This window comes from Photinus pyralis, unplaced genomic scaffold (assembly GCF_008802855.1).
Source record: "Photinus pyralis isolate 1611_PpyrPB1 unplaced genomic scaffold, Ppyr1.3 Ppyr1.4_LG2, whole genome shotgun sequence".
Taxonomy (NCBI): domain Eukaryota; kingdom Metazoa; phylum Arthropoda; class Insecta; order Coleoptera; family Lampyridae; genus Photinus; species Photinus pyralis.
This window is the reverse complement of record NW_022170403.1, coordinates 7,516,925-7,539,326: the sequence shown is the minus strand read 5'-3', so window position 1 is coordinate 7,539,326 and position 22,402 is coordinate 7,516,925. Positions and strand designations below refer to the sequence as shown.

The window sequence follows — 22,402 nt, the reverse complement described above, 5'->3', positions numbered from 1 at the left end:
AATTGTCGTACGAGTATAACAATTTCAGACACAAGTTAAACTCATTTTTAGTGCCACATGTGTATTATTCGCTTGAAGAATTCATAGAGTCTAGTCACCTAACCTCTTAAAATTTACATTTTGGTTTTTTTATAATCGTGTCATTTTAATTCTGCAATTGTGTCTTATGTCTCTTATATAAGTGTATAGTGTCTTATATTATTTATGTTAAATTTATATACAAACCCTGACAAGTGTAAAGACTGTACGGTCTCTCAGCACAATAAATCGATCAATCAATCAATCACTCCTTTTCTTTTTACAAGCGTTCTTCTACGGGCTCGCATTTACTGCCAGCCAGTCAGCCAGCCAAAGTGAGATTAAAAGCTCCCTTTTTACAAATAAATTTGCAAAAATGCGCTAGAAAACAACTACAAAAATATCCTGTTAAGTCTGAGTCTGAGCCTCTAATAGTTAGACAATTCCACGTTGACATTTATAATTGTCAAACTGACGCTTATGCGGCGCGCTTCAAAATTCAACAATACTACTATAATATAATATGTTGTTGGTAATGTAATAGGGAATATGCATGTAATTTTTTAAATTTTTTACATCGTTCTAACATAGTAAAAAGAGTAAACACTGTTAGAACAATTCAATTTAACTTGTAAAATAATATTCAAAACGTTGACTTTATTCGATGTGTTTAAACGCCGCCATATTTTCAGCGGGCCTTGGATGACGTCACAAGCCACGACCAGAATTTGTTTACTTTTAGTGTTGATTTATTTAAACAAAATTTCAGTTGCAATATAGCTATTCAGACCATGGAAAAAGCTAAAAAACCATTTTATAGGTATTGTCTTGTACAAAAGTGCAAAAACACTATTAGAAATATTCCCGATAAAGTGCATTTTGCAGTTCCAAAAGGACGACTCTCAGAGCGTTCTCAATTTTTTTACAGTTAGTGAACCCTAAAACAACTAAACGTTTTTCAACAATTGTGCCGTTGATTCTTGCAAATCGACGGACTATGCAATTTTGTTTCAAAATCCGATGAATTTTCTTAATTAACAAATGGAATAATTTCCAAAATAATAGTCCAGTAAGAATAGATCAAAAAATGGCAAATAGGGGAACTAAATCATGTATTACTAATTCCTTCGGAAATGCGTAGCAGAAGGTTCTCTGATCAACATATAATAAAGTCCCCCCGACTTCTGGGTATGCTAGAGGGGTGAGGGGGAAGACCGTGGATTTATAGTTTTTTACTTACAATTCGGAAACGGTGCGTCATAGAAAAAATTCTTTTCAATATAAATACAAGCTCATTAAATTTGCTACAACTTTGATTCAATACACTTTCTTAAAAAACCACCCTTTTTAAGTTTTTGACCCACCAAGATTGAATATGTAGATTATACACATGCATGACCGTACTAGCCACCTCGATACGTATAGCGGGATTTACCCTCAACTGCGGTGGGGTTGTATGAGAGGAGAGGATCGAATGCCAATGTCCTAAGTTGCATCTTCTGGCACTGAACAACTAGAACTGGATGCGGCCCGAGGTGTGGGTGTGGTAAGACAGGCATCAACTGCACTTCAGCTTGTGGATCTGAAAGTGCGTAGGTACCTACTTTAACGGCCCACCGGTCCTCTAGGACGGCGATGAAGAAGACATCATTTTTTCGAATAGCGAAAATTAGTCTTAGGTATTGTTAATATGTGTTACACATTATATAAAGCACGATCCACTTTCGAATTACTACCCCTCCTTTATGCAGTTACGATGAGGTTTCTTGGAGGGAAAAAACCAAAGGAAATCAAGATGTAGTAGGTGTTGGTCATATACTACATTGATATGTATCCACATATGAAAATATTCAACCTTGGATAGTCTATAACATAAAAACGATGCGTTTTTTCCTAATTATGTATCCACTCAAAGTTATATTATAGTAAATTTAATAAGCTTTCATTTTTAGGTACAACATTTTTTGCTATAGCCACAGACAAAGTTGTCTGTGCTATAGCCTACCTTTTCCACGTTGTAAGCAAAACTCTATAAAATGGGACCTTCAAATCCGCTCTCACTCTCCTCCCCCTTTTAGCACAGTCGGTATAGTTGGGGGGACTTTGTTTTATGTTGATTAGGGAAACGTCCCTTACACAATTCTGAAGGAACTGATGGTAATACATGAATTAGTTCCTCTATTTTTCCTATTCTGACTAGGCTATACCACAAGAAATGTAAATCTATAGTAGGCGAACGGAAAGCTCTCGGAAGTACATTAAAAAAATACGTCCAAATCCGAGTTCACGAGAAATCAGCTTTTGACTTCGGACTTGTTTTCGACTAAACATAAATGATTTTGCAAATCGGGTGGCATGAACGATTCTTTAAAGGGTGAGCTTTTTATTGCTTCTATTTTACCAAATGTATGATTTTTATTAATCAGAAAGCCAAGGGCCTATTAGAGTTACCTTCCTTGTTATATTTCGGGAGTTATTCAATTTGTTAGTTAACTAAAAAAAATTCCACAGTCCATCAAATTGCAAGAATCATCTTTTTCAGCTTTTTTATACTTTTCCATAAAAAAACAATAACATTTGAAAATGAAGGTTTCATACCCATTGTATCTTATAGAAAATTCAATTCTAAACCAATTCATTTCTCTTCATTTTTTTCCCTTAGAGTAATAGTTAACGAGATAATTGAAGTCAAATGCGAAAAGAAACGACATCTTGCCATTTTTTCATCGTTCTTTGTTTATACATAACAATGTATTCCGGGAGTTTTCGGCTAGGGGGACTATGGTTTTCGGATTCAGCGGATCTTTTTACATAGAAGACACTTGATTTCGTTGAGTGAAATGACAACACCCAGCTCAATCTGCCCAAACTGTAATTTGACTGGACTACTACTTATGAATATTGACACAACAAATGCGATCGCGTGGCATTTGACGTCACTTTCATTCGTCCAATAGTGAAGCGTTTCGCAAATTTGAATTTCGTTCGCTTATTTTGCACTTTTGAATTAACATTTTTAGCAATTAAAAACAAACTAAATAAGAAACTAATGGTTTAAGTATAATGTCAGGACAATAAATATTTGCTGGAGAAAGAATCAAGTAAATTTAAACCACATGCATATTCCCTCACTTGTATTTCTCTTTCTTCCTATTTATCCTCTGGTAAACTACGGATTTTGTATTAACAACTAGGATTTATTATATACCAGCATGAGGGCAGATGTGGGTCTTGGTGAAATAATTAAACGATTGTAACATTCGAATAGTAATTTCCGTTTGAGTTTCAAAGGAATGATCACCTTTTTACACAACCCCCAACGGTTAAATGTAAATTTTTTTTTAAATTCAATTCCGAGGCCTTCTAGACTGCTTTTTTCTACTATAAGCAAAGCGTACTGTTACTCTTTGCTATAAAGTATGTTATCTAGATTCAAAATATAAGTATCTGACTACTGTATCTGAAACAAATGTAAGTATCTAAAAATGTATCTAGATACAATTTTCGAATTGAAACTTGAAACTCTCTTGTGGTTATTTACGTACTGTGAATGTCAATTCAAATGTGTGCAAAATGAACAACTTGCAAAATGAGCTGTTCCCAACGAACGGCAACAGTGCTTCACGCACTCGGGGAAAGCAGTAAATGGTTGAACGTAGCCTTTTGGTTTTTTATTTTTGTTTTGTTGGTAGTTATATTGGTTTTATTGATGTTCTTATTTTTAATGTGCAACAGTTGTCAATGTAATGTGCTGAAGGTGTTTACTTTCGTAAAGAAATTAAGTGAAAAGTGAAGTAACAGATGATAAGAATTAGGATAAAATATTTAACATGCCGTTAGCTAATTCCTTCGAGCCATGGCAAGTGCAACACGCCGATACCGAGGTGGGTACAAATAGAGTGCTATGTTATGTATCATTTTAATTTACTTAAGTATTTGCAAAAGTATATAATTTCCCACTCTCCAGCATTTTCCATAATTTATTTTAGCACGCTTAGCTAAGTTTTATATTTTATAATAAGTTTATTCATTTCCAGCATTTGGAGTGTCCAGGTCCCTAAGAATAGTCTCTGTACGTAAACATTTACGTTTTAATACTCTCACAGTTGTTGCACGCTATAGCACCCACCCTGGTCATTTTCTATGCATGTCTTTTACCCTTAACATGAGGTTAGCATAACGGTGGGTTTATACGAGAGTATGTTTTAATACATTGCTAGCTTTGTAAGCATAAATATAACTCGGAATACAAGAAAATGATGTAAGGTTGTAGTTCTATTTTCTAGAGAGTGGCTTATTTGTCGTGCACATCAATTTATTTTGGAATTCTTTATGCTGCGTCCACACTCTTGCCATTCAAACGTGGATAGAGTGTTGGTGTAGCTTTGCAAGCGTTTGTAGTCGATCCGTATGGTTTTTTTGTCACAAATCAAAGAGAATTTGCCACAAGCGCTTGCGACACTAAACATGTGGAGTTTGTTGCTAGTGCCAGCGTGTGTATGTGGCATTAAGGCTGGACAGTACATACAGAACGGAGTATGTAAAGTTGCCTCTTGTCAATCCCCAAATTTGGTTATTTATAATATTAATTTGGGTTCGATGGTAGAAACATAAACTTAGGGCAATTATAATGCACATTTTCGTCGTCTCGAGGTAAACTTTTGAGTCATTTTTCTAAGATAATTTATCAATAAATGAAGTTGGTACAATTTCAAAATTGCTATAATTTCGTAAAGTTAATATCTAGGTAATAACGCTAGGAACATTTTGTTTCCTTTTTTATTTTTCAAAATATGGCTCCCTAACCATCCTCTACGCTACCCTAAAAAAAAAAAGATTATTTCAACACATTTTAAGAAATCCCAGCGTTATTGTCGAGCTAAAGCATTCACCTTTCACAGGAATATTCGACCCCATCTGCATCTTCACTCAACATTCAGATATCGTGGAACGAAATCAAGCGTTTTGGGGACCGAAACGGGTGTACTGTCCAGCCTTAAAGTTATAATATAATGAAATGAAAAAAAATGTCCCTATTCTATCAGAGGATTGAAGGGTGGTATTGTTTACTTTGGACACCACATAGCCTATTGTGTATAATTGAAAAACCAAAGAGCAAAGGAATAAGTTTTCATGTAGAAACAATACTTTCACGAATTTTTTATTTCATTTTCATTTCACAATACAGGGTGTTTTTTTGGGAGCTCTGGGAGAGTAACTCCTTAAGTACAAATTTTCAAAAACCTACCTATTTTACTTTCCCAGAAACGTTTAACTAAAGCTCCCAAAAAAACACCCTCTGTATTTCTCGAGGTATTTCTTAAAGGACGTAGATTTTATTAATCTCAACATTTGAAGTTCTGTTTTTTTCGAGGTTTTTTTAAATTCAAAGTCATGGTGTATAGTGAAACTGAGGGATGACACCACTAAAGCAATATTGTCCAAAGTTGGTGATAATATGAAGGAATTATACTCGGAATTATGGGACAGTATGAGGAAATAAGGGGAATTCCAAAGAAATATAAGGTAATATGGGGAAATGTAAAAGAATATGGGAAAATATGAGGCAATATTAGGAATTATGGTCAAATATTCAGGTACTATGAAGGCATTCCTAGTAAATTTAACCTCAAATTGAGTAAAAAATTTTGAGGGAGTAAAAAGAAATACGGGTAATAATTAGGAAATGTCTCGGGAAATATAAGGAAATATCTCGGGAAATATAGACTGAAAAGGAAATATAATTCTTCTATGAGGAAATATTCTTGCAAAATGAGAGAGGTGGTTTCCCCGAGTTTCCCCCTTGAGTGAAGGAAAAGATACTTTTCAGTTTTATTGTAGTAGGTCCTTGAGTAGGTTTTTTTTTCTCATTTATTGACATTATAACTCAAAAAGATTTCGAAATTCAGATGCACTTGATAAATAAGCCACTTCTCCTTCTCACGTGCTTATATGAGGAATTATCGATACAAGTAGGTGTTCCAAAGTAATATCCTGTACAATCTGTAAGCACAAAACATTACAGATACCAACATTTTGATTGGGCGTGCATTATATGTTTTGCTTTATGTACACATAATTTCCAACACCTAGCTACATAGCTATGTGGAATTATAATACTATTATAATACTATGTTCTTTTTTTTTCATTATCACTTCTATCTTTCTGACCAATTACTTACCAAATTATTCAACATTACTAAGGTACTAATTTTTTGCCATTCACTCTTTCTTAAATGGTGTGTGTGTGTGTGTGATATCGTAAATACTTTTTTAATTATAATTTTTAAAAATATTATGAAAATAACTGCTGGTTTAATAATCTGTTTGGTTTGAGAGCCCATCAAGTGTCAAAAAGTTCCAAATGAAGAACTAACCTCGATAAAAAAAAGTACTTCACTACAAAAGACTCCTAATGTGACTACCACGTGGACGATGGTACCGGGGACAAAACGTCAAACTTAAAATTTCAGGATATCTCCGAAAGTAAAATTGTTTCAGTTTCAAAACGGCATTGTATTAAACACGAGATTAAACATCAAAGTACGCAACTTTGCCAAATTTAAACTACCTACCCTCGTACCTACCTATGTCTTATAGTTTCCGAGATTCCCTCGAGTTTGAATCAGCCTTTTATATCATATTTTTCAAAATTTTGAAATGAGATGTTTCTACTGTCAGCCTTGTTTGTTGATTCGTATCGGCTGCCATGAATACAATAAAATAACAAAATCTCCATGAATCTATGGCCTACCGATTAGACACTGTCAAAAATAGGGTTTTTATTTATGGTTCATGTGAGGGTTCATGGATAAAATTTAAAAAAATAAAAGATGTGATACATCAAGTTGGGAAATGCAAAAAATTGACGTTAACATATACAGGGTGTCGCACGAGGTGTCGCATTTAAAAAATACCAACTTTGGGTCAAATCTCAGAAACGTTGCTTCAAAAATTTCTTTTTAGTGCGCCACTGGATTCTACGTAAAAATATCTAGAATGGGCAGTTTTTACCTTTTTTCTGTCTTACATGGGTAGTAAGATACGATAACATATCAAAAAGTTATACTTTTCGTTTTCATCCTGTATCTCAGAAACAAACGTGATCTCGAATCGAACGTGATTCTGTTTGTGGTATCTTGGAATTGATACATATATAAACCGATAAATTGATAAATATACTGGGACCATTACAATAGGTAGACAAATAGGACAACTTTCATTATACTTAGCTCAGTTTCGATACAAGCTATTAAATATTTGACACATGCAACGTTCAATTTTCTTGTTTCTAAAAAATCAACTAAAACTTGTATTAAATAATTGAATATTTCAAACGGGCTTAAGATAAATTGCTACCATTTTTTTTAAAAAGCAAGTGGTGTTATTTGATATAATGTATTCTCTAGTATAATTGTCGATATTCTTGTTGTTGCAATTTTCATAAATCATGTTACAAATGCATTACCCTTGAGGTCACCTCCTCTATGTGTTATGTACATCAAGCATAACTTATAATGACTTGACTGTGAAATTAAAAACTGAGTTAAAAACCATGTTGCAAAATTGTCACATATTACTTGATGTATGATAAATCGTTATAAGTACTATTGATTTATCCTCGGATTTATCCCTCTTTTGGTGCACAAGAAACACGCATATAGAGAAAGCTAATTTGCTTAATGATTATCTTATAACTTGGGAAAAAATATACGGTTACTATTATGTATTTGACTCGGTATTTGTCTATAAATATTATATAAATATGTAAATATATATATTCACATATTGCAAACAACCTGCGAATTACAATTTAATTAGCGCAAGGACGTCACATCCAAGCAACACAAACACGGCGTGGCTCAATGTCAATATTAATGCAATGCCAATTGCAAATATTCTTGGCTACTGCCACTCGCCACACCCAGTAAATATAAGAAAAGTTAGTAATAAACATTAAGATACCATACAAAGATAAGAAATGGTAAAAGAAATTCAATTAATTGCAAACCTTAGTGTATTCACCAAAACAAAACTTAATACTGACAGATCATGTATGAAGTTATACGTCAAATTAAAACCAAGTCAGATAGCCACAAAAAATTGCAAATGTAAAAGCTTCATGTTTAAATCCCAAAGAGCACTAATACCTACCACTGAACTCGAAATCGCGATTATTAAATACTCGAATAACCGGTTATTGATTAATGGACGAATGATTTAGCATCAACAAAACATCGATTATTTGATTACTAATTATGGGAAAAAATCATTGCCTACTTCATTGTCGACTGTTCAACAATCACTTAATCGAAAACTCCAATTATTTATAGAAATAGATAATCGACTGTTTAAACTTAAAAAGTTGCTCGTCTTTCTCATGTTGTAAGAATACCGAACCTATCTACAATTTATTAACTATTTGGCAAGATCTTTCAACCAAATGTTTTGTGTAGAATACTTTGGAATTTGTTAAGTTTAAAGTATCATTATTATACTAATAGTAGATAAGGTAAACAGCACATCCTACCCTGTTTACTTCTACTTATCTTCCTTGAATCCATCTTGTGCCATCACTCAAACGCAAGCCAGCGTGATCATATATGCCAATCTTGCTCGGTATTACGAGTTGAGATTGAAGCCGCAAAAGGGTGATTTTGGAAACGAAAAACTTCGAAAATATTGAAAAGCATGATAATCAAAAGTAGTAACTGACGGAGAGAAATAAGTAAGTTAAAAAAATTGTACATAGGTTTTTCTTAATCAGTAGATACTTACATTGCTTTTACTAATCAAACTTCACTACCTCACTATTAGTTTTACATATGTTTCTGTTTTATGTCATTTCTCTGCAATGTTAGAGCTAATAATGTATTTGTATAGTCAGGAGATGCTGAAGAAATAGGTGGAATAGAAGAGAATGGGGGTTCAACTGAACGGGAGCATGAAATTGAACTGCAAGAGGTAATTTTTGTTACACATTCGTATAATTGTGATGTCAATATTTTTTTGTAGGTAGTACGGGATGGACATGAAAAAGCGGATCCTTCCCAGTTTGAACTCTTGAAAGTGTTAGGGGAAGGTTCGTTTGGAAAAGTTTTTTTGGTTCGAAAAGTGGTTGGTGCTGATGCTGGAACATTGTACGCAATGAAAGTGCTAAAAAAAGCGACTTTAAAAGTGAGAGATCGACATCGAACTAAAATGGAACGCAATATACTGGTTGATGTTGGACATGCGTTCATTGTCAAGTTGCACTACGCTTTTCAAACTGCTGGGAAATTGTACCTCATACTTGATTTCCTGAGAGGCGGAGATTTGTTTTCTAGACTTAGCAAAGAAGTAATTTGATAGTATAATAATCTCTTTCCTCTTATCCCAATTTATGAATCTAGGTTATGTTTACAGAGGAGGATGTGAAATTCTATTTGGCAGAATTGGCGTTAGCTTTAAATCATTTACATTCCCTTGGTATAATTTACAGAGACCTGAAACCTGAAAATGTTTTACTGGATTCAGATGGGCACATTGCATTAACCGATTTTGGTTTATCAAAATTGCCTTTGGAGGAAGGAAAAGCGTACAGTTTTTGTGGGACAGTAAGTGGTGTTAAATTTATAAGAATTGCTTACTTCTGTTTTGATTTTAGGTTGAGTATATGGCCCCAGAAGTTGTGAATCGAAAAGGTCATGCTTTTGCAGCAGATTGGTGGTCATTCGGTGTATTAATGTATGAGATGTTAACTGGAACTTTACCATTCCAAGGAGCGACTAGAAGAGACACAATGACTCAAATTTTAAAAGCAAAATTAGGAATGCCATCAAACCTTAGCCCAGAAGCGCAAAGTTTGTTACGTGCGCTTTTTAAACGAAATCCTGTTAATAGATTGGGTGCAGGTGCAGGAGGCATTGAGGTAATTTTTTAATAATGAAAAGCTGTTGTTCATAATAGAAATGAAAGAAAGTTTTACTGTTGCGAATATCGATTAATCTCAGTACTTTCTTTAAAAAAAAAATTGTTACAACTATCCAAGTGGTGGAACGGTTAAAAATACAAATTTGGTTAAATGGGAGAAAAGTTGTTCAATTAAAGGTCTAAGAAGATTTTAGCGTTTAGAAATCCCCGGAAAATTTTTTGGTTTTTGAAATATTTTTTCGAACTACATATTCTTGGAAAAAAGTTCAAATATTTTAGTAACAAAGGGAGCTATTGAAAAATGTTTCAAATAAAAGTTGCAAGATTCTATGGGATAAATTCAACGGATGTAGAAAACATTTTTTCAAAATGGTGGTTCTTGAGATTGACATCAACTCCCTTATTTTAAATGGGTGCCATATTGGATTTTTACGTCAGAAAAACATTACAAATCCAATGATACTAAACACTCGGTAACGGGCGATCAAAAATGAGTTATTGTCCAGACGCCGTTCAAATTAAGTACGATTTCCCATGTAAAAAAAATTCCAAAGGTAACTCAACAGCAACTCATTTTTGATCACATTGTATTTCATTTGGGAATCAACCTTGCATTTTTACCTTGAAGTTTATAATGTATTTCTTATGGCAATAATTCCATAGCCGTGCTATGGGTTGCACTTTGTCGTCCGTCCGTCACACGTACTCCTTCTACACCACTGAACCGATTTGGGTGATATGGGGCTCATTTGATAGAGCTTGGTCCAAGGATTCCGTGCATATGTTTTGGTTTTGCGCATGCGCAGTGTCAAAAATGCGGTTTAACGTATGTGCAAAGCTAACACTGCGAATATAAGTAAAATTATCGATGTTTTCAAAATGTTATTTTGCGCATGCGCAATGCCAACTTTCTTATTTATAATAATAATATTAATAGAGTTTATTGTCCTACAGACTTCAATCCAATTATTGAAGAAAGACAACATTATAATGGTAGTGTACATAAATGTGAACTAAAATCTAAAAACATAAGAAAATTCACAAATAAGATTATTAATACAGAGAGAGAAAAAAAAGTAAACAGTAGCTAACCCGATATAAAGTTATAAAGATACAAAAAAAACAGAAACAAAACATGAATTAAATTAAGCTATTCATCCCTTATATAACTAACAACGCATTTTAATGTGATTTCTATTTATGAAAGCATTTAAATGAAATTTTATACATGGGCATTTGGAATAAAGACAAATCCTAGGAAAAATCTAACACCACTTTTAAAATTTGGTTTTGCGCATGCACTTTGAATGAAACTAGCATTAATGTTATTAGAAGGAAAAATACGCTCTCGTCATTTATGTTTGCATAATGACTTTTTAAACTTGTTAAATTTGGCCTCGATATTCCAATAATCATTCTTAAAGCCCTTTTTATTCTGAATTCAATGAGGTATAGCTCTTTATGGTTTAATTGCGGTTATGTCTTTTTTTCGAGGTTGTTGCGGAAGGGAATAATTATAAAAATAAAATGGATTACCTGTTTGCTGGTTCTCCTTAACTTATTCTTTTCTTCACGAGTGTGGAGTGAATCGCGACCGCCCGGTATTATCGAATTTAATTTCAATGGCACCTACTTTTAGCTGTCACCAAAACGCGTCTCTCTCCCTACTTTGTCTTTTCCACTCTCACCTCATTCTTCTTATCACTTTTAGGTACCAACAGGCAGGAATAAGAGGTGGGAGAATTCGCGGAAAATAGGAATATAAAATGTTGCTCAAAATAGAGCTAGAGTTTTAATGAAAACGAAACAGAGGTTAATAAAAAAAATTCCTATTACAGAGTACCTGTACAAAGGATTTGTTAAATTAAAATTAAATTAAATAATTAGCAATTAACGGTTTATATCAACATGTTTAATATCAATCTAAGGAGATGAATTGATACAATAATTTAAAGGAAACAACAACAAAAATCAAATCAAATTAAATTAACAGAATATATAAGGATTACAATACAAGAAACGAATTTGAATTAAACAACTACATTTAGAGCATAATGTTCGAAAAGATTTAATTATTTTGCAAAAACAGTCGATTCTAATACCCCACAGTTCTTCTTCTGTTGCCAAATTTTGCTGATAAACATATTCATAAAGAACGTACTGGCCTGGGTATTCCCGAACGCGTGCTAATAACTTTTTTTGGAAGTCTCATTGAAAGATATTCCAAAACGGCTATAGAATTATCTGCAGGTGCACCGTCCTGCTCACCTGCTGTATCCAAGTGTTGATGCCTTGACGTTATGTTTAGACGTGGACTGCTTCTGGACCAATAGCGGACATTTCTGTTGCATTTGTAGGTCGTAGGTTCTTTGAATGTATAAGAAACATGTGTACAGTGAGTTTTCTTTAAATACGAACATAGAAGTTTGCATGCAATGTAATTTCCTTATGCTCGATTTTAAAAAAAACACATCAATCTATGAAGTGTTCCCGGTTCACATTCCCACCAGCAAAACACGCAACTTGTGTGACTATGAACAGTAACTCTATACCTAGTCTGATGATGAAGAGCGGTCGGTAAGATTTTTTTAAAGAAGCTATGAGAGGCCATAGCAACTTTAGGATAAATTTTTCCTAAACTTACAATAACTTGATCCCACAGGGCACGCGCTAACATCACAACTCATTGTGAACCAACCTCCAATTATTTGTAGGTCATGTGCACCTGCTATTCTACTGATTTCATCTATTCAATACATAAATGAAGAAAATAAATAACGAAAACAATTACAATAAATGTTCGAAGTGTCCTCCTTGACATTCAAAGCAATAACCTACGGATTTTGTAATTAAATTTGACGGCGGTATTTTTTAAAAATGTGACAGCTGTCAATTGTATCTACTACTCATTTGAACTACTCAATAGGTTGATGTGTTTTTTTTTTAAATCGAACATAGGGAAATTATATTGCATGCAAACTCCTATATTCGCATTTAAAAAAAATTCACTGTATATTTTAATAATTATTTATTAATATATTCGAACAGAACAGATGTATCAATTTATTGACATTACAGAAAAACTAGTTATTCATGTATCTAGGATATTTTTTACAAACGTAATTAGCGAATTTGCGGACACGTATTTTCCGTTACGTTAGACGGCCATTTTTTCTTATGATGTAAGGGAAATTTAGTGAAACGCGCTTGCGGATAGGTTTATTATTGTTTATGATTTTAAAGATTTCCTAACCTTACACTTTCTATGTTGTGAGAATGGCGAAGCTGTCTGAAAATGAAATACTTTTGTTAGAAGATGATGATTGCTAGTGCTATTCTATATGAGACTTTAGAAAGAGCAATTGCAGAAAAGAAAAAACTTTATTCCATAAATAAGTTTAATTTTGATTCCATTCCCTTAGATAATTTTAGTTTCCTATTCCGATTTGAGAAAAATGACATACAACATTTGTACTCAGCTTTGCAATTACCCAACAGGTTTGAAACATGTGACCAGCACATTGTGGATGGTAATACCTAAAAAGGACGTCATTTACTATGTATTAATCGCTCTTCTTAGGTATTGAAGGTTTATGCATGTTGCTCCAACGATTAGCTTATCCTGACAGATTGAAGGAACTTCAAGACAAATTTTTCGTCACTATTCCTCTATAAGTAAATTACTTTTTGTAATAATGGATTTCATTTTTAGGAAGTGGGGAAAATTATTACTTAATCTTGCCGAAAATAAATGGTTTTCGCTAATTTCCAAAAAGAATTAGGTGTAATCGTACACTTGAAGGGGCACCCTTAACCAATTGCATTCCTTTGCAGTTCTCCATTTAAAATACAATAAAGAAAATGAATGTCCTACTTTAAAGTAGTTAGAGCGCGTTCGGCTGAAGTCAAGTGATGTACTCGGCCTACCTATTACTTACGGTAAACGTCTCCAAAAAAATGTTGTTATGAAGGAAACATAATTAGAAATACTGTATGAGTGGTATTTTGTACCTCAGCACAATGCAAACGTCTTACATGATTTTTAAAAAGGTATATACAGGGTACGTTCCACTTAACGCCCACAACGATCACGACCGCGACCGCGGTTTTGTCGTTCCACTAGCTTAGAGGCGTTGTGGGCGAACTCTTAAGTGGAACGCTTTTGAGTACGGTGTGACGTCACGCGTGAGTGAACAGTTTTTCAACATGGACGCCGTTGAGGAGATCGTAATGCGTAAAGGATACAAAGTGGGGTGGATTATGAATTCAAAAGTTTGTAAATATTTTTTTATTTTTCAGTACCAATTATTGACACATACTTCTTCGCTTTACACAAGATATTGCTTCTTGTTAATAAAATATTGAAGACGACTTTTGAATTTCTATCATAAATGCTGCGGCCATACTTAATACGATGATAATGAACACTTCTCCCCAGAATTTCTTCTGGGAATGTTGCTTCGAAAACAATTTCTCTTCTTCATTCAAAACTAACATGCATTTTCATTAATCGTTGCATTACCATTTATACGAGTCTCATTCGCAATCCCTGGTAAAGCACTTTGCAGCAAACTAGTTGCAAATCTAAGATGTACAATAAAGAAAATTGTGTTAAAGCAGAATTTTCCTTAACAAATAACTTTAACATTCACGAATCAGCATATATACTTACCAGTTTGTGCATGTAGAACATCCATAGTGTAATGTCCACCACAAGGTTACGTTCTGAAACAACGTAATTATATTTTTTCCATAGCGAAAACGAAAAATTTGTAACGCATGCGTGTTCAAACCTTAGACCATATAATACATGGACTGCTATTCGCCCTATGCTTTCAATACAAAATGGATGGTCACGGATAGAGGGCACTGTAGTCGTGGGTATGTGAATCTCAGGGTAAACTAAAGTCGTGTAAACACCACTAGGATCGCTTAAAGAGCAGCTTTATAGTAACCGCGTAGTACGGGAAGCTTTAAATGCTCTTCATTATTTGCTATATGTCCACAAATAAGAATAAGTTTGCTTTTTTTGGGATATCTAGGCGATTAATCAATTGACGTTTGTTAATTTATAGGTTGACAATCTCAAATCGTGTCTCATCGGACAACTTCGGACAGACTCGTTTACCCTGAAACTCACATACCCAGGCGATGTCCTTTTTTGTCCTGTTTTTGAATTAATTGTAAGGTAAACATTTAATGTTCGGTGGAATACATATAAAATTTTTTTGTTATGAAATCAAAACTATTTCGGGTTTTAGTTAATTTGCAATAAGGTACAGATCATGGTGTATAATAAAGACAGGTGGTCGCGCGTGCTGATTTTCAAAAGAGGCTTTTGTGCGTCCATTAGAGCGTTGGACGGCGATTGAAGTTTTTGTTGGGGATTACTTTAACGTAAGATAAGGGTTACCTTTACTACAACTGTGTCAGAGAGAGGAAGCAGTGAACTTACATTATTGTGTATCACATGTTAGCAGGTGTTTTTGTTTTCCGCTAGATTGAATAGTGATGTTGCACCTTTATGTGACCTATTTTTTGTTTGTTTTATTTTGGACATTGTTGGTCCAATTCCATCTTAACAGGAGTGTGTTTATTTGTGTGTTTGAAAAATAAAACTTGTTTTTGTAATATCACGCAAGTTGTGTGTTCATTCGCACTCTTTTCACGACGAAAGTAATTCTTAGGCTCAACTACAATTAATTTTACTGATTCTGGCCCAACGTTTATTGTAAGTGTTTGTAAAAATTTTTAACAGCCCGTTTGGAATTTAAGGATTTTGATTTGGGATCAATGCACACAGTATTCAGCCAACCTATAAACATTTATCTGCCTAATTAACGATTCGAGATCACTGAGAAAATTGAATAGAACGATTGGATGCAGAACCCATTTCTAAATATTGTCCATTTGTACAGTAATTGGAATATAAACAAATCTAAGTGAAGTGATATCTTAATTTATTGTACGAGCCTACGAGATGCCACTTCCAAAACGATCATAGACAACTTGTAGTACCCTCTAAATCGTTTGGTGTATACACATTTGAAGCCAGACCTAAAAGTACAAGTCCTGCCGGTCAAGTGGGCCTCATTGTTTTCCAAGTGATGTTTTGTAGTGAAAGATGGACGGGGTGTCTAATAAGTTAGTATGGTGGGTTGATCATCCAGTCGTTGCTTTGATTAATAATAATAATAATAATAATGTATTTCTGTCAGTAGATCACAAACAATGATATAGCCAACGTCAAAGGTTTACAAACAAGATAGATAATATAAGATAAACACAAACAAATAAGGTACCTATAATAGTTGCATGGACTGTGCTGATCTCATGTTACATGTACATTTCGTTGAGGCTATAATAAGCTCTCCCCGTTAGATATTGTTTTAATCTTTTTTTAAATAAAGATGGCGTCTTGGCTATGTGGATGTTGGGAGGCAATTCATTGAAGATTCTGATACCATTGTAAAGTGGGCTATGTTTGAATTTGCTAGATCTATGTTTGGGTATCGATAACAAATTACCGTTCCTTGTAGGATACCTGTGATGGGTGTTCAGACGGTCAAACAGATTGATGTTGTTATATACAAATATGCCTAGCTTATATATATAGATCGATGGGACAGTTAACAAGTGGAATTGGGTGAAAGTATTCTTGCACGATGCTTTAGGTTTAAGTGCAAATATAAGGCGAATGATTCTCTTTTGTGCGATGAACACTCGAGAAGCCTCCGATGTACTTCCCCACGCCAATATATTATAGGCGATGTGTGGAAAAGCCACCGCATAGTACACATTAATTAGGGATTGTCTATCCAGGATGTGGATTAATTTTAAAATGATATAATATGCGACATTTAGTTTCTTGCATACGTGGTCAGTGTGATCGGTCCAGGTGAGTTGGTTGTCAATAACAATACCTAAAAACTTTGTCAAGTTGGGTTCGTTATGTGGCATCGGCGGGATATCTTTTTTGCCAAAATACAGGCCTACTGTCTTTTCCATGTTTAATATTAGACGATTTCTGGTACACCAGTCATTCATTTCGTCTTTCGCAGTATCGACAGCTTGTATAAGAGTATTTATGTTATCGGCTGAGACAGCTATAGTTGTGTCATCAGCGAAACTAACTAGATAACTATTTACACAGTTCGGCAGGTCGGCTACATACAGCAAGTAAATTAAAGGGCCCAGCACCGACCCTTGAGGGACGCCTAAGTTAATACAAAATTTATCTGAAATGGTTCCCTGCAAATCAACATATAAGTCTCTGTCTGTAAGAAATGAGATAATCCATTTTAGCATGGCACCTCTTATACCTAAGTTGAATAGTTTGTTCCGTACACATAAGAAGTTAACAGTGTCGAAAGCTCGACTTAGATCAAAAAATAACACATACACAAGTTTATTTTTGTCTTTCGCTTCATAGATGTACTGCAGTAAGTGAAATGTAGCGGTTTCCGTTGAGTGCCTTGCGCGGAATCCATGTTGCGATGCAGGCAGCAGATCAAATTTGTTTACGAAGGCTGTAATTCGGTTGTGGACCAGTTTTTCGAATAACTTGGAGAAGCAGCTTAGTATGGCGATCGGTCCGTAGTTCGAGACGTCATCGATGTTGCCCTTTTTCTTGTAGATCGGTATGACACGCGCGGTCTTAAGTATTTGGGGAAACACTCCCCTTATCAGCGACTCGTTGAATAGGAGCACTATATACGACGCAATGGCAGGTAACACTAACTTTAATATCTTCGAGGAAATACCGTCTTCGCCTGTTGAGCAAGATTCTCTTAGGGCTTTGGCTGTGGATAAGAGTTCGCACTTGGTTATAGGAGATACGAACATTGAATTATTTATTGGATGAACGGCCGTGCATGCCGTCTGGTTAATGCTTCCACGTTGCGCGACTAATGCGTCTGCAATGGAGGAGAAGTATTTTCCGAAATAGTTCGCCTGTGCCCATTTATCTTCGATGATGCCCTCGTTGGTTTTCAATTTGGTTGTAGTTGTAACACTTTTTTTGTTATCTCCAGCTTCACCTTTTACGATCTTCCAGAGAACCCTCGGTTTATTCGATGCCGTGTTGATTATATCAGCCTCTATGGTTTTCCACAGACGTGGAATGAGTATATAAATGTTTGTATTTATTCCACTTTCGGTTAGGGCAGATTTAATCCAGCGGCATGTAAAATACAGGAAAAGTTTCTTGGTGTCCCCATGCAGCAGTTGTGTTCTTTCTAATAAATATTCATGAAGAGCTGAAGCTGGGCAATTTTGTTTGCCATCGTAAAGGGTGCTCAGATGGTTTGATCCTTTTCGTTATGTCTATCTCATAGGCCGACTTGTTCTTTGAAACGCGATATAGTTTATTTATTATTATGTCATTTTCTCCCGTCTCCAGTCCAATGAGAAAATAAATAAGTGTAAGTCATTTAGATGGTAATAGAAAATTTCATTATTAAAGTGACCGGTTAGGAATGTTAAGATTTGCCCAATATTGGGTTGGAAAATAAGAATATCCGAAGTAGCTAAAGATTCGAAAAGCAGCAATCGTGGTTGTATTTCTTGTAAGGGGCAACAGATAATGCAAAGATTACTGTGTTTCAGATTACTGTAAAATCTGGAGTACTGAAGGTCAGATTATCTATAATCTCCTCTCTACTTAAAGCAATTATTGATTTTGCGGAAAATTTATAAAATTTGCAATAATTTTTGATTACGCAATAAAGATGTGGAACGTGTACAGTAAGAACATTGTTACAGGATTTAAAGCGACACGAATTTTTTGCGACTATCGATTGGGAAGCGTTGGTGAATAAAAAAATTAGGCCGCCTTTTAAGCCTGCAGTATCAGGTCCGGATGATGCATACTATTTTGATTCCGAATTCACAAGTAAAACGCCGCGCGATTCTCCTGGTGTTCCAGCAAGTGCGACCGCACATGAATTATTCCGAGGGTAAGCGTTTTAAAATTTAACGCACCATTGAATGCTTTCTTTTAGGTTTAGTTTTGTGGCACCTGGTTTATTAGATGGTCCTATGTCACAAAGTAAAGAAACTCCATTCAAATCTGTTAGGACAAATACAGGGAACTTTTTAGATGAATATGAATTGTTGCACGAGTTGGGGACTGGTAGCTATAGTGTTTGTAGATTAGCAAGGCATAAAGCTACGGGACATCACTATGCTGTTAAAGTAAATTGCATCTCTTTTTACCATTACTTTGGGTTAAACAAATTTACGTTTCAGATTATAAATAGAACTAATTGTGACTGCAGGGAAGAAGTGGAAATTTTATTAAGGTATGGCCATCATCCGGGGATAGTATCTCTTAAGGGCGTACATGAGGAAGCTGGCAAAGTGTACCTTGTTCTTCAGCTACTTCGAGGTGGTGATTTATTAGATTATATTGCAAACAAGGTATTTTATATTGTTCATCGTTCATTGTAATATCTTTATGTGTTTCTACAGGGTCGATTATCTGAAAGAGAAGCGTCGTCAATATTAAGGATTTTAGTGAACACAGTGGCCTTCCTGCATGAAAATGGTGTGGTTCATCGTGATCTTAAACCTCCTAACATATTATTCGCTTCAGAGAGCTGTACTCCTGAGAGTGTAACTATCTGTGATATGGGTTTTGCTAAACAGGTTAGATGAATGTTAGCTTTTCATAATTATTTATATACCCAAATTATATATAGATGAGAGCTGATAATGGTTTGTTAATGACGCCATGCTATACTGCCAATTTTGTGGCTCCGGAGGTGTTGAAAAGGCAAGGGTATGATGCTGCATGTGATATTTGGTCATTAGGGGTAATATTGTATATTATGCTATCTGGTCGGTGCCCATATTCCACTGCACCCAATGATAGCCCACAGCGAATTTTACAAAGAATTAGTTCCGGTCGCTTGGACTTTACGGTAATTAACCGTTGTGAATACTAATCCATTGATAAACGTACTTTTAATCGTAGGGCGAGCATTGGTCTAATGTATCTCAATCAGTTAAAGATCTACTGGTAGATATGCTACATTTGTCACCTCAAAGACGACCTTTGGCTTCTCATTTACGAAATCATCTTTGGTTAAATCCTGCTAGTCATCAGCACCCAAGTAATCATGTACAAAATCGTTGTAATATTACCCAAAATCGTGAAAGTGTGATTGTACCAGGCTTCCAGTCAAAATCTGATATAAATGCCAATGAAAAATTGCATCTAAAAGGAACCGTTGCTGCAACATTTAGGGCAATTGCGGTATCCCCAAAAGCAGCTCATTTAGGCCCTGTTGGCATGTCAGAACTTGCTCGTCGTAGATTTAAGAACAAAGGTACTGTAAGAGAATAATATTCATTCTTTTGTATTGTAAGTACATAGTGGCATAACAACTTCCTCTCGCTGTACATTTTATAAAATTAAGTCAAATGGTCTATAGGAGGGATTTAATGCATAATTAACTTATTTAAATTATTCTTCCACAAATGTAGTGGTTGCATTTTATAACCTGTACTCTGCATTTTAAGCAAATTTGTTTGTATATACTGTAAGTACTCATTTAAATATTTCTTGAAGCATTAAATTTTCATCAGACTTATACAGTTTTGATCTCATTCATGAATAAAAATCCCCAGAAACAGACAGAATAAAGCAAATATGCTATTGCCATGATACAGGCTGTTTTTTTAAAATTCTTATCACTATTTGAATTTCAGAAGATGAAATATCATGGAAAAATGTTTGTGTTGTGAAAGTATTTAAAACCAGGTGTCAAATTCTTGACAGAATAGCTTCCTAGCTGAAACCAAAAATTGCCAACATGTACGCACATACAGACGGAAAAAATAAGAAAGGTGCATTTTTTACGCATGCATTTTGTTTGCTTTTATTAGAGGGACCTACCATCCAAATTTCGTTAAAATTGCTCCATAAATAAGAAAGTTGGATGTTGCACATGCGCAACACTATTTTTTGCGCATGCATTTTGTTAGATTTTATTAAAAGGACCTACCATCTAAATTTCGTTAAAATTGTTCCATAAATAAGAAAGTTGCATTTCTGCACATGCGCAACACGATTTTTGCGCATGCATTTTGTTTGCTTTTATTAGAGGGGCCTACCATCCAATTTTCGTTAAAATTGCTCCATAAATAAGAAAGTTGGATTATGCACATGCGCAACTCGATTTTTTGCGCATGCATTTTGTTTTCTTTTATTAGGAGGACCTACCATCCAAATTTCGTTTTAATTGTTCCATAAATAAGAAAATTGCATTTCTGCGCATGCGCAACACGATTTTTGCGCATGAATTTTGTTTGCTTTTATTAAAGGGACTTACCCTAGAAATTTCGTTTAAATTGCTTCAGAAACAAGATCGTTGCGTTTTGCACATATGCAACACAATTTTTTGACTTTGACAATTTTTTTCTCCGTTTTTTGATAATATAACCCGGCCCAATTTTTTGTAGGTTGTACACAGGAAAATAAGGTCTTCCAAATAATAGAATAAAAATTTTAGGTTGCTATTTGAAAAAAAAAGTTCGATGCCGTTACGGCGCTCCAAAATTTTTTTTCAAAAATCCGGCCCGTTATTTTTCTGTTCGGTATGCCTAAAACATATATACAAAATTTCAACAAAATCCGTCGAGCCGTTTTCTCAGAAAATTGCCAACAAACGTACGTGCGTACGTACGTACAGACGGAAAAAAATTTTATTCTTTAAAAGTTGCTTAAAATGGTCTAAAACGTCGACATTTGATGAAATTTTGAAATGTTCAAAAAACGGCTATCGCAATAGCTACCTAGCACATGCTAGGAAGCTAAAAATCTGCACTTCGTTGGTCGTAAATCAATCGACTAACAGACACTAAAACCCTAGCAGTTCATTACTTAATTTTAAAATAAAAGTGAACTATTGTTTCTTTAGTATTCAATCTGTTTATATTTAGTTTTGTTTTTTAGCTTCCTAGCATGTGCTAGGTAGCTATTGCGATAGCCGTTTTTTGAACATTTCAAAATTTCATCAAATGTCGACGTTTTAGACCATTTTAAGCAACTTTTAAAGAATAAAATTTTTTTCCGTCTGTATGTACCTACGTACGTACGTTTGTTGGCAATTTTCTGAGAAAACGGCTCGACGGATTTTGTTGAAATTTTGTATATTTGTTTTAGCATTGATTAACATATAACGAGGAAGATAGACAACCACGCGGCACAATTTGCGCCGATTGCATGTTCTACTCGTTAGGATAGTTTGCATCGTCCATCTGCAGCATGGTACATGAACTAAAACGCAATTATCTCATACTTCCTCGCAGATTTCTACGTACCTAATAGCACTTTTAAAATCCAGGTCCGTAGTAGAAATTTATAAGCATACATAATAACCGATCAGCTCAAGTTTAAGTATTTAATTATAAGATAGTCTGCAGTCATAGATAAAAGACATAGGTATCACATATCTGTGCCGCAGTG

General features: G+C 34.7%; 1 protein-coding gene across 2 annotated transcripts; it reads left to right on the top strand.

Moving 5' to 3' along the window:
• Positions 1-3,715: 3,715 nt before the first annotated feature.
• On the top strand, positions 3,716-20,525 carry LOC116164703 (ribosomal protein S6 kinase 2 beta). Of its 2 annotated transcripts, XM_031478905.1 has the most exons (12): positions 3,716-3,902; positions 4,056-4,090; positions 8,902-8,982; positions 9,034-9,357; positions 9,411-9,614; positions 9,665-9,928; positions 18,694-18,887; positions 18,933-19,125; positions 19,180-19,350; positions 19,402-19,578; positions 19,632-19,853; positions 19,907-20,525. In XM_031478905.1, the coding sequence occupies exons 1-12, from the start codon at positions 3,875-3,877 to the stop codon at positions 20,276-20,278; spliced, it is 2,265 nt and encodes a 754-aa protein (XP_031334765.1). In that variant the 5' UTR covers positions 3,716-3,874; the 3' UTR covers positions 20,279-20,525. The 2 variants fall into 2 exon arrangements, with proteins under 2 accessions (XP_031334765.1, XP_031334766.1); XM_031478906.1 differs by lacking the exons at positions 3,716-3,902; positions 4,056-4,090 and adding an exon at positions 7,445-8,746.
• Positions 20,526-22,402: the final 1,877 nt, after the last annotated feature.

What these genes read in the sequence shown, in the direction of transcription:
- LOC116164703 (XM_031478905.1), top strand. Translation starts at nt 3,875, where the DNA reads ATGGCAAGTGCAACACGCCGATACCGAG. An exon ending in TTTCTAGACTTAGCAAAGAA is followed by an intron (nt 9,358 to 9,410) that starts GTAATTTGATAG and finishes TTATGAATCTAG; the next exon opens with GTTATGTTTACAGAGGAGGA. An exon ending in TAGATTATATTGCAAACAAG is followed by an intron (nt 19,351 to 19,401) that starts GTATTTTATATT and finishes GTGTTTCTACAG; the next exon opens with GGTCGATTATCTGAAAGAGA.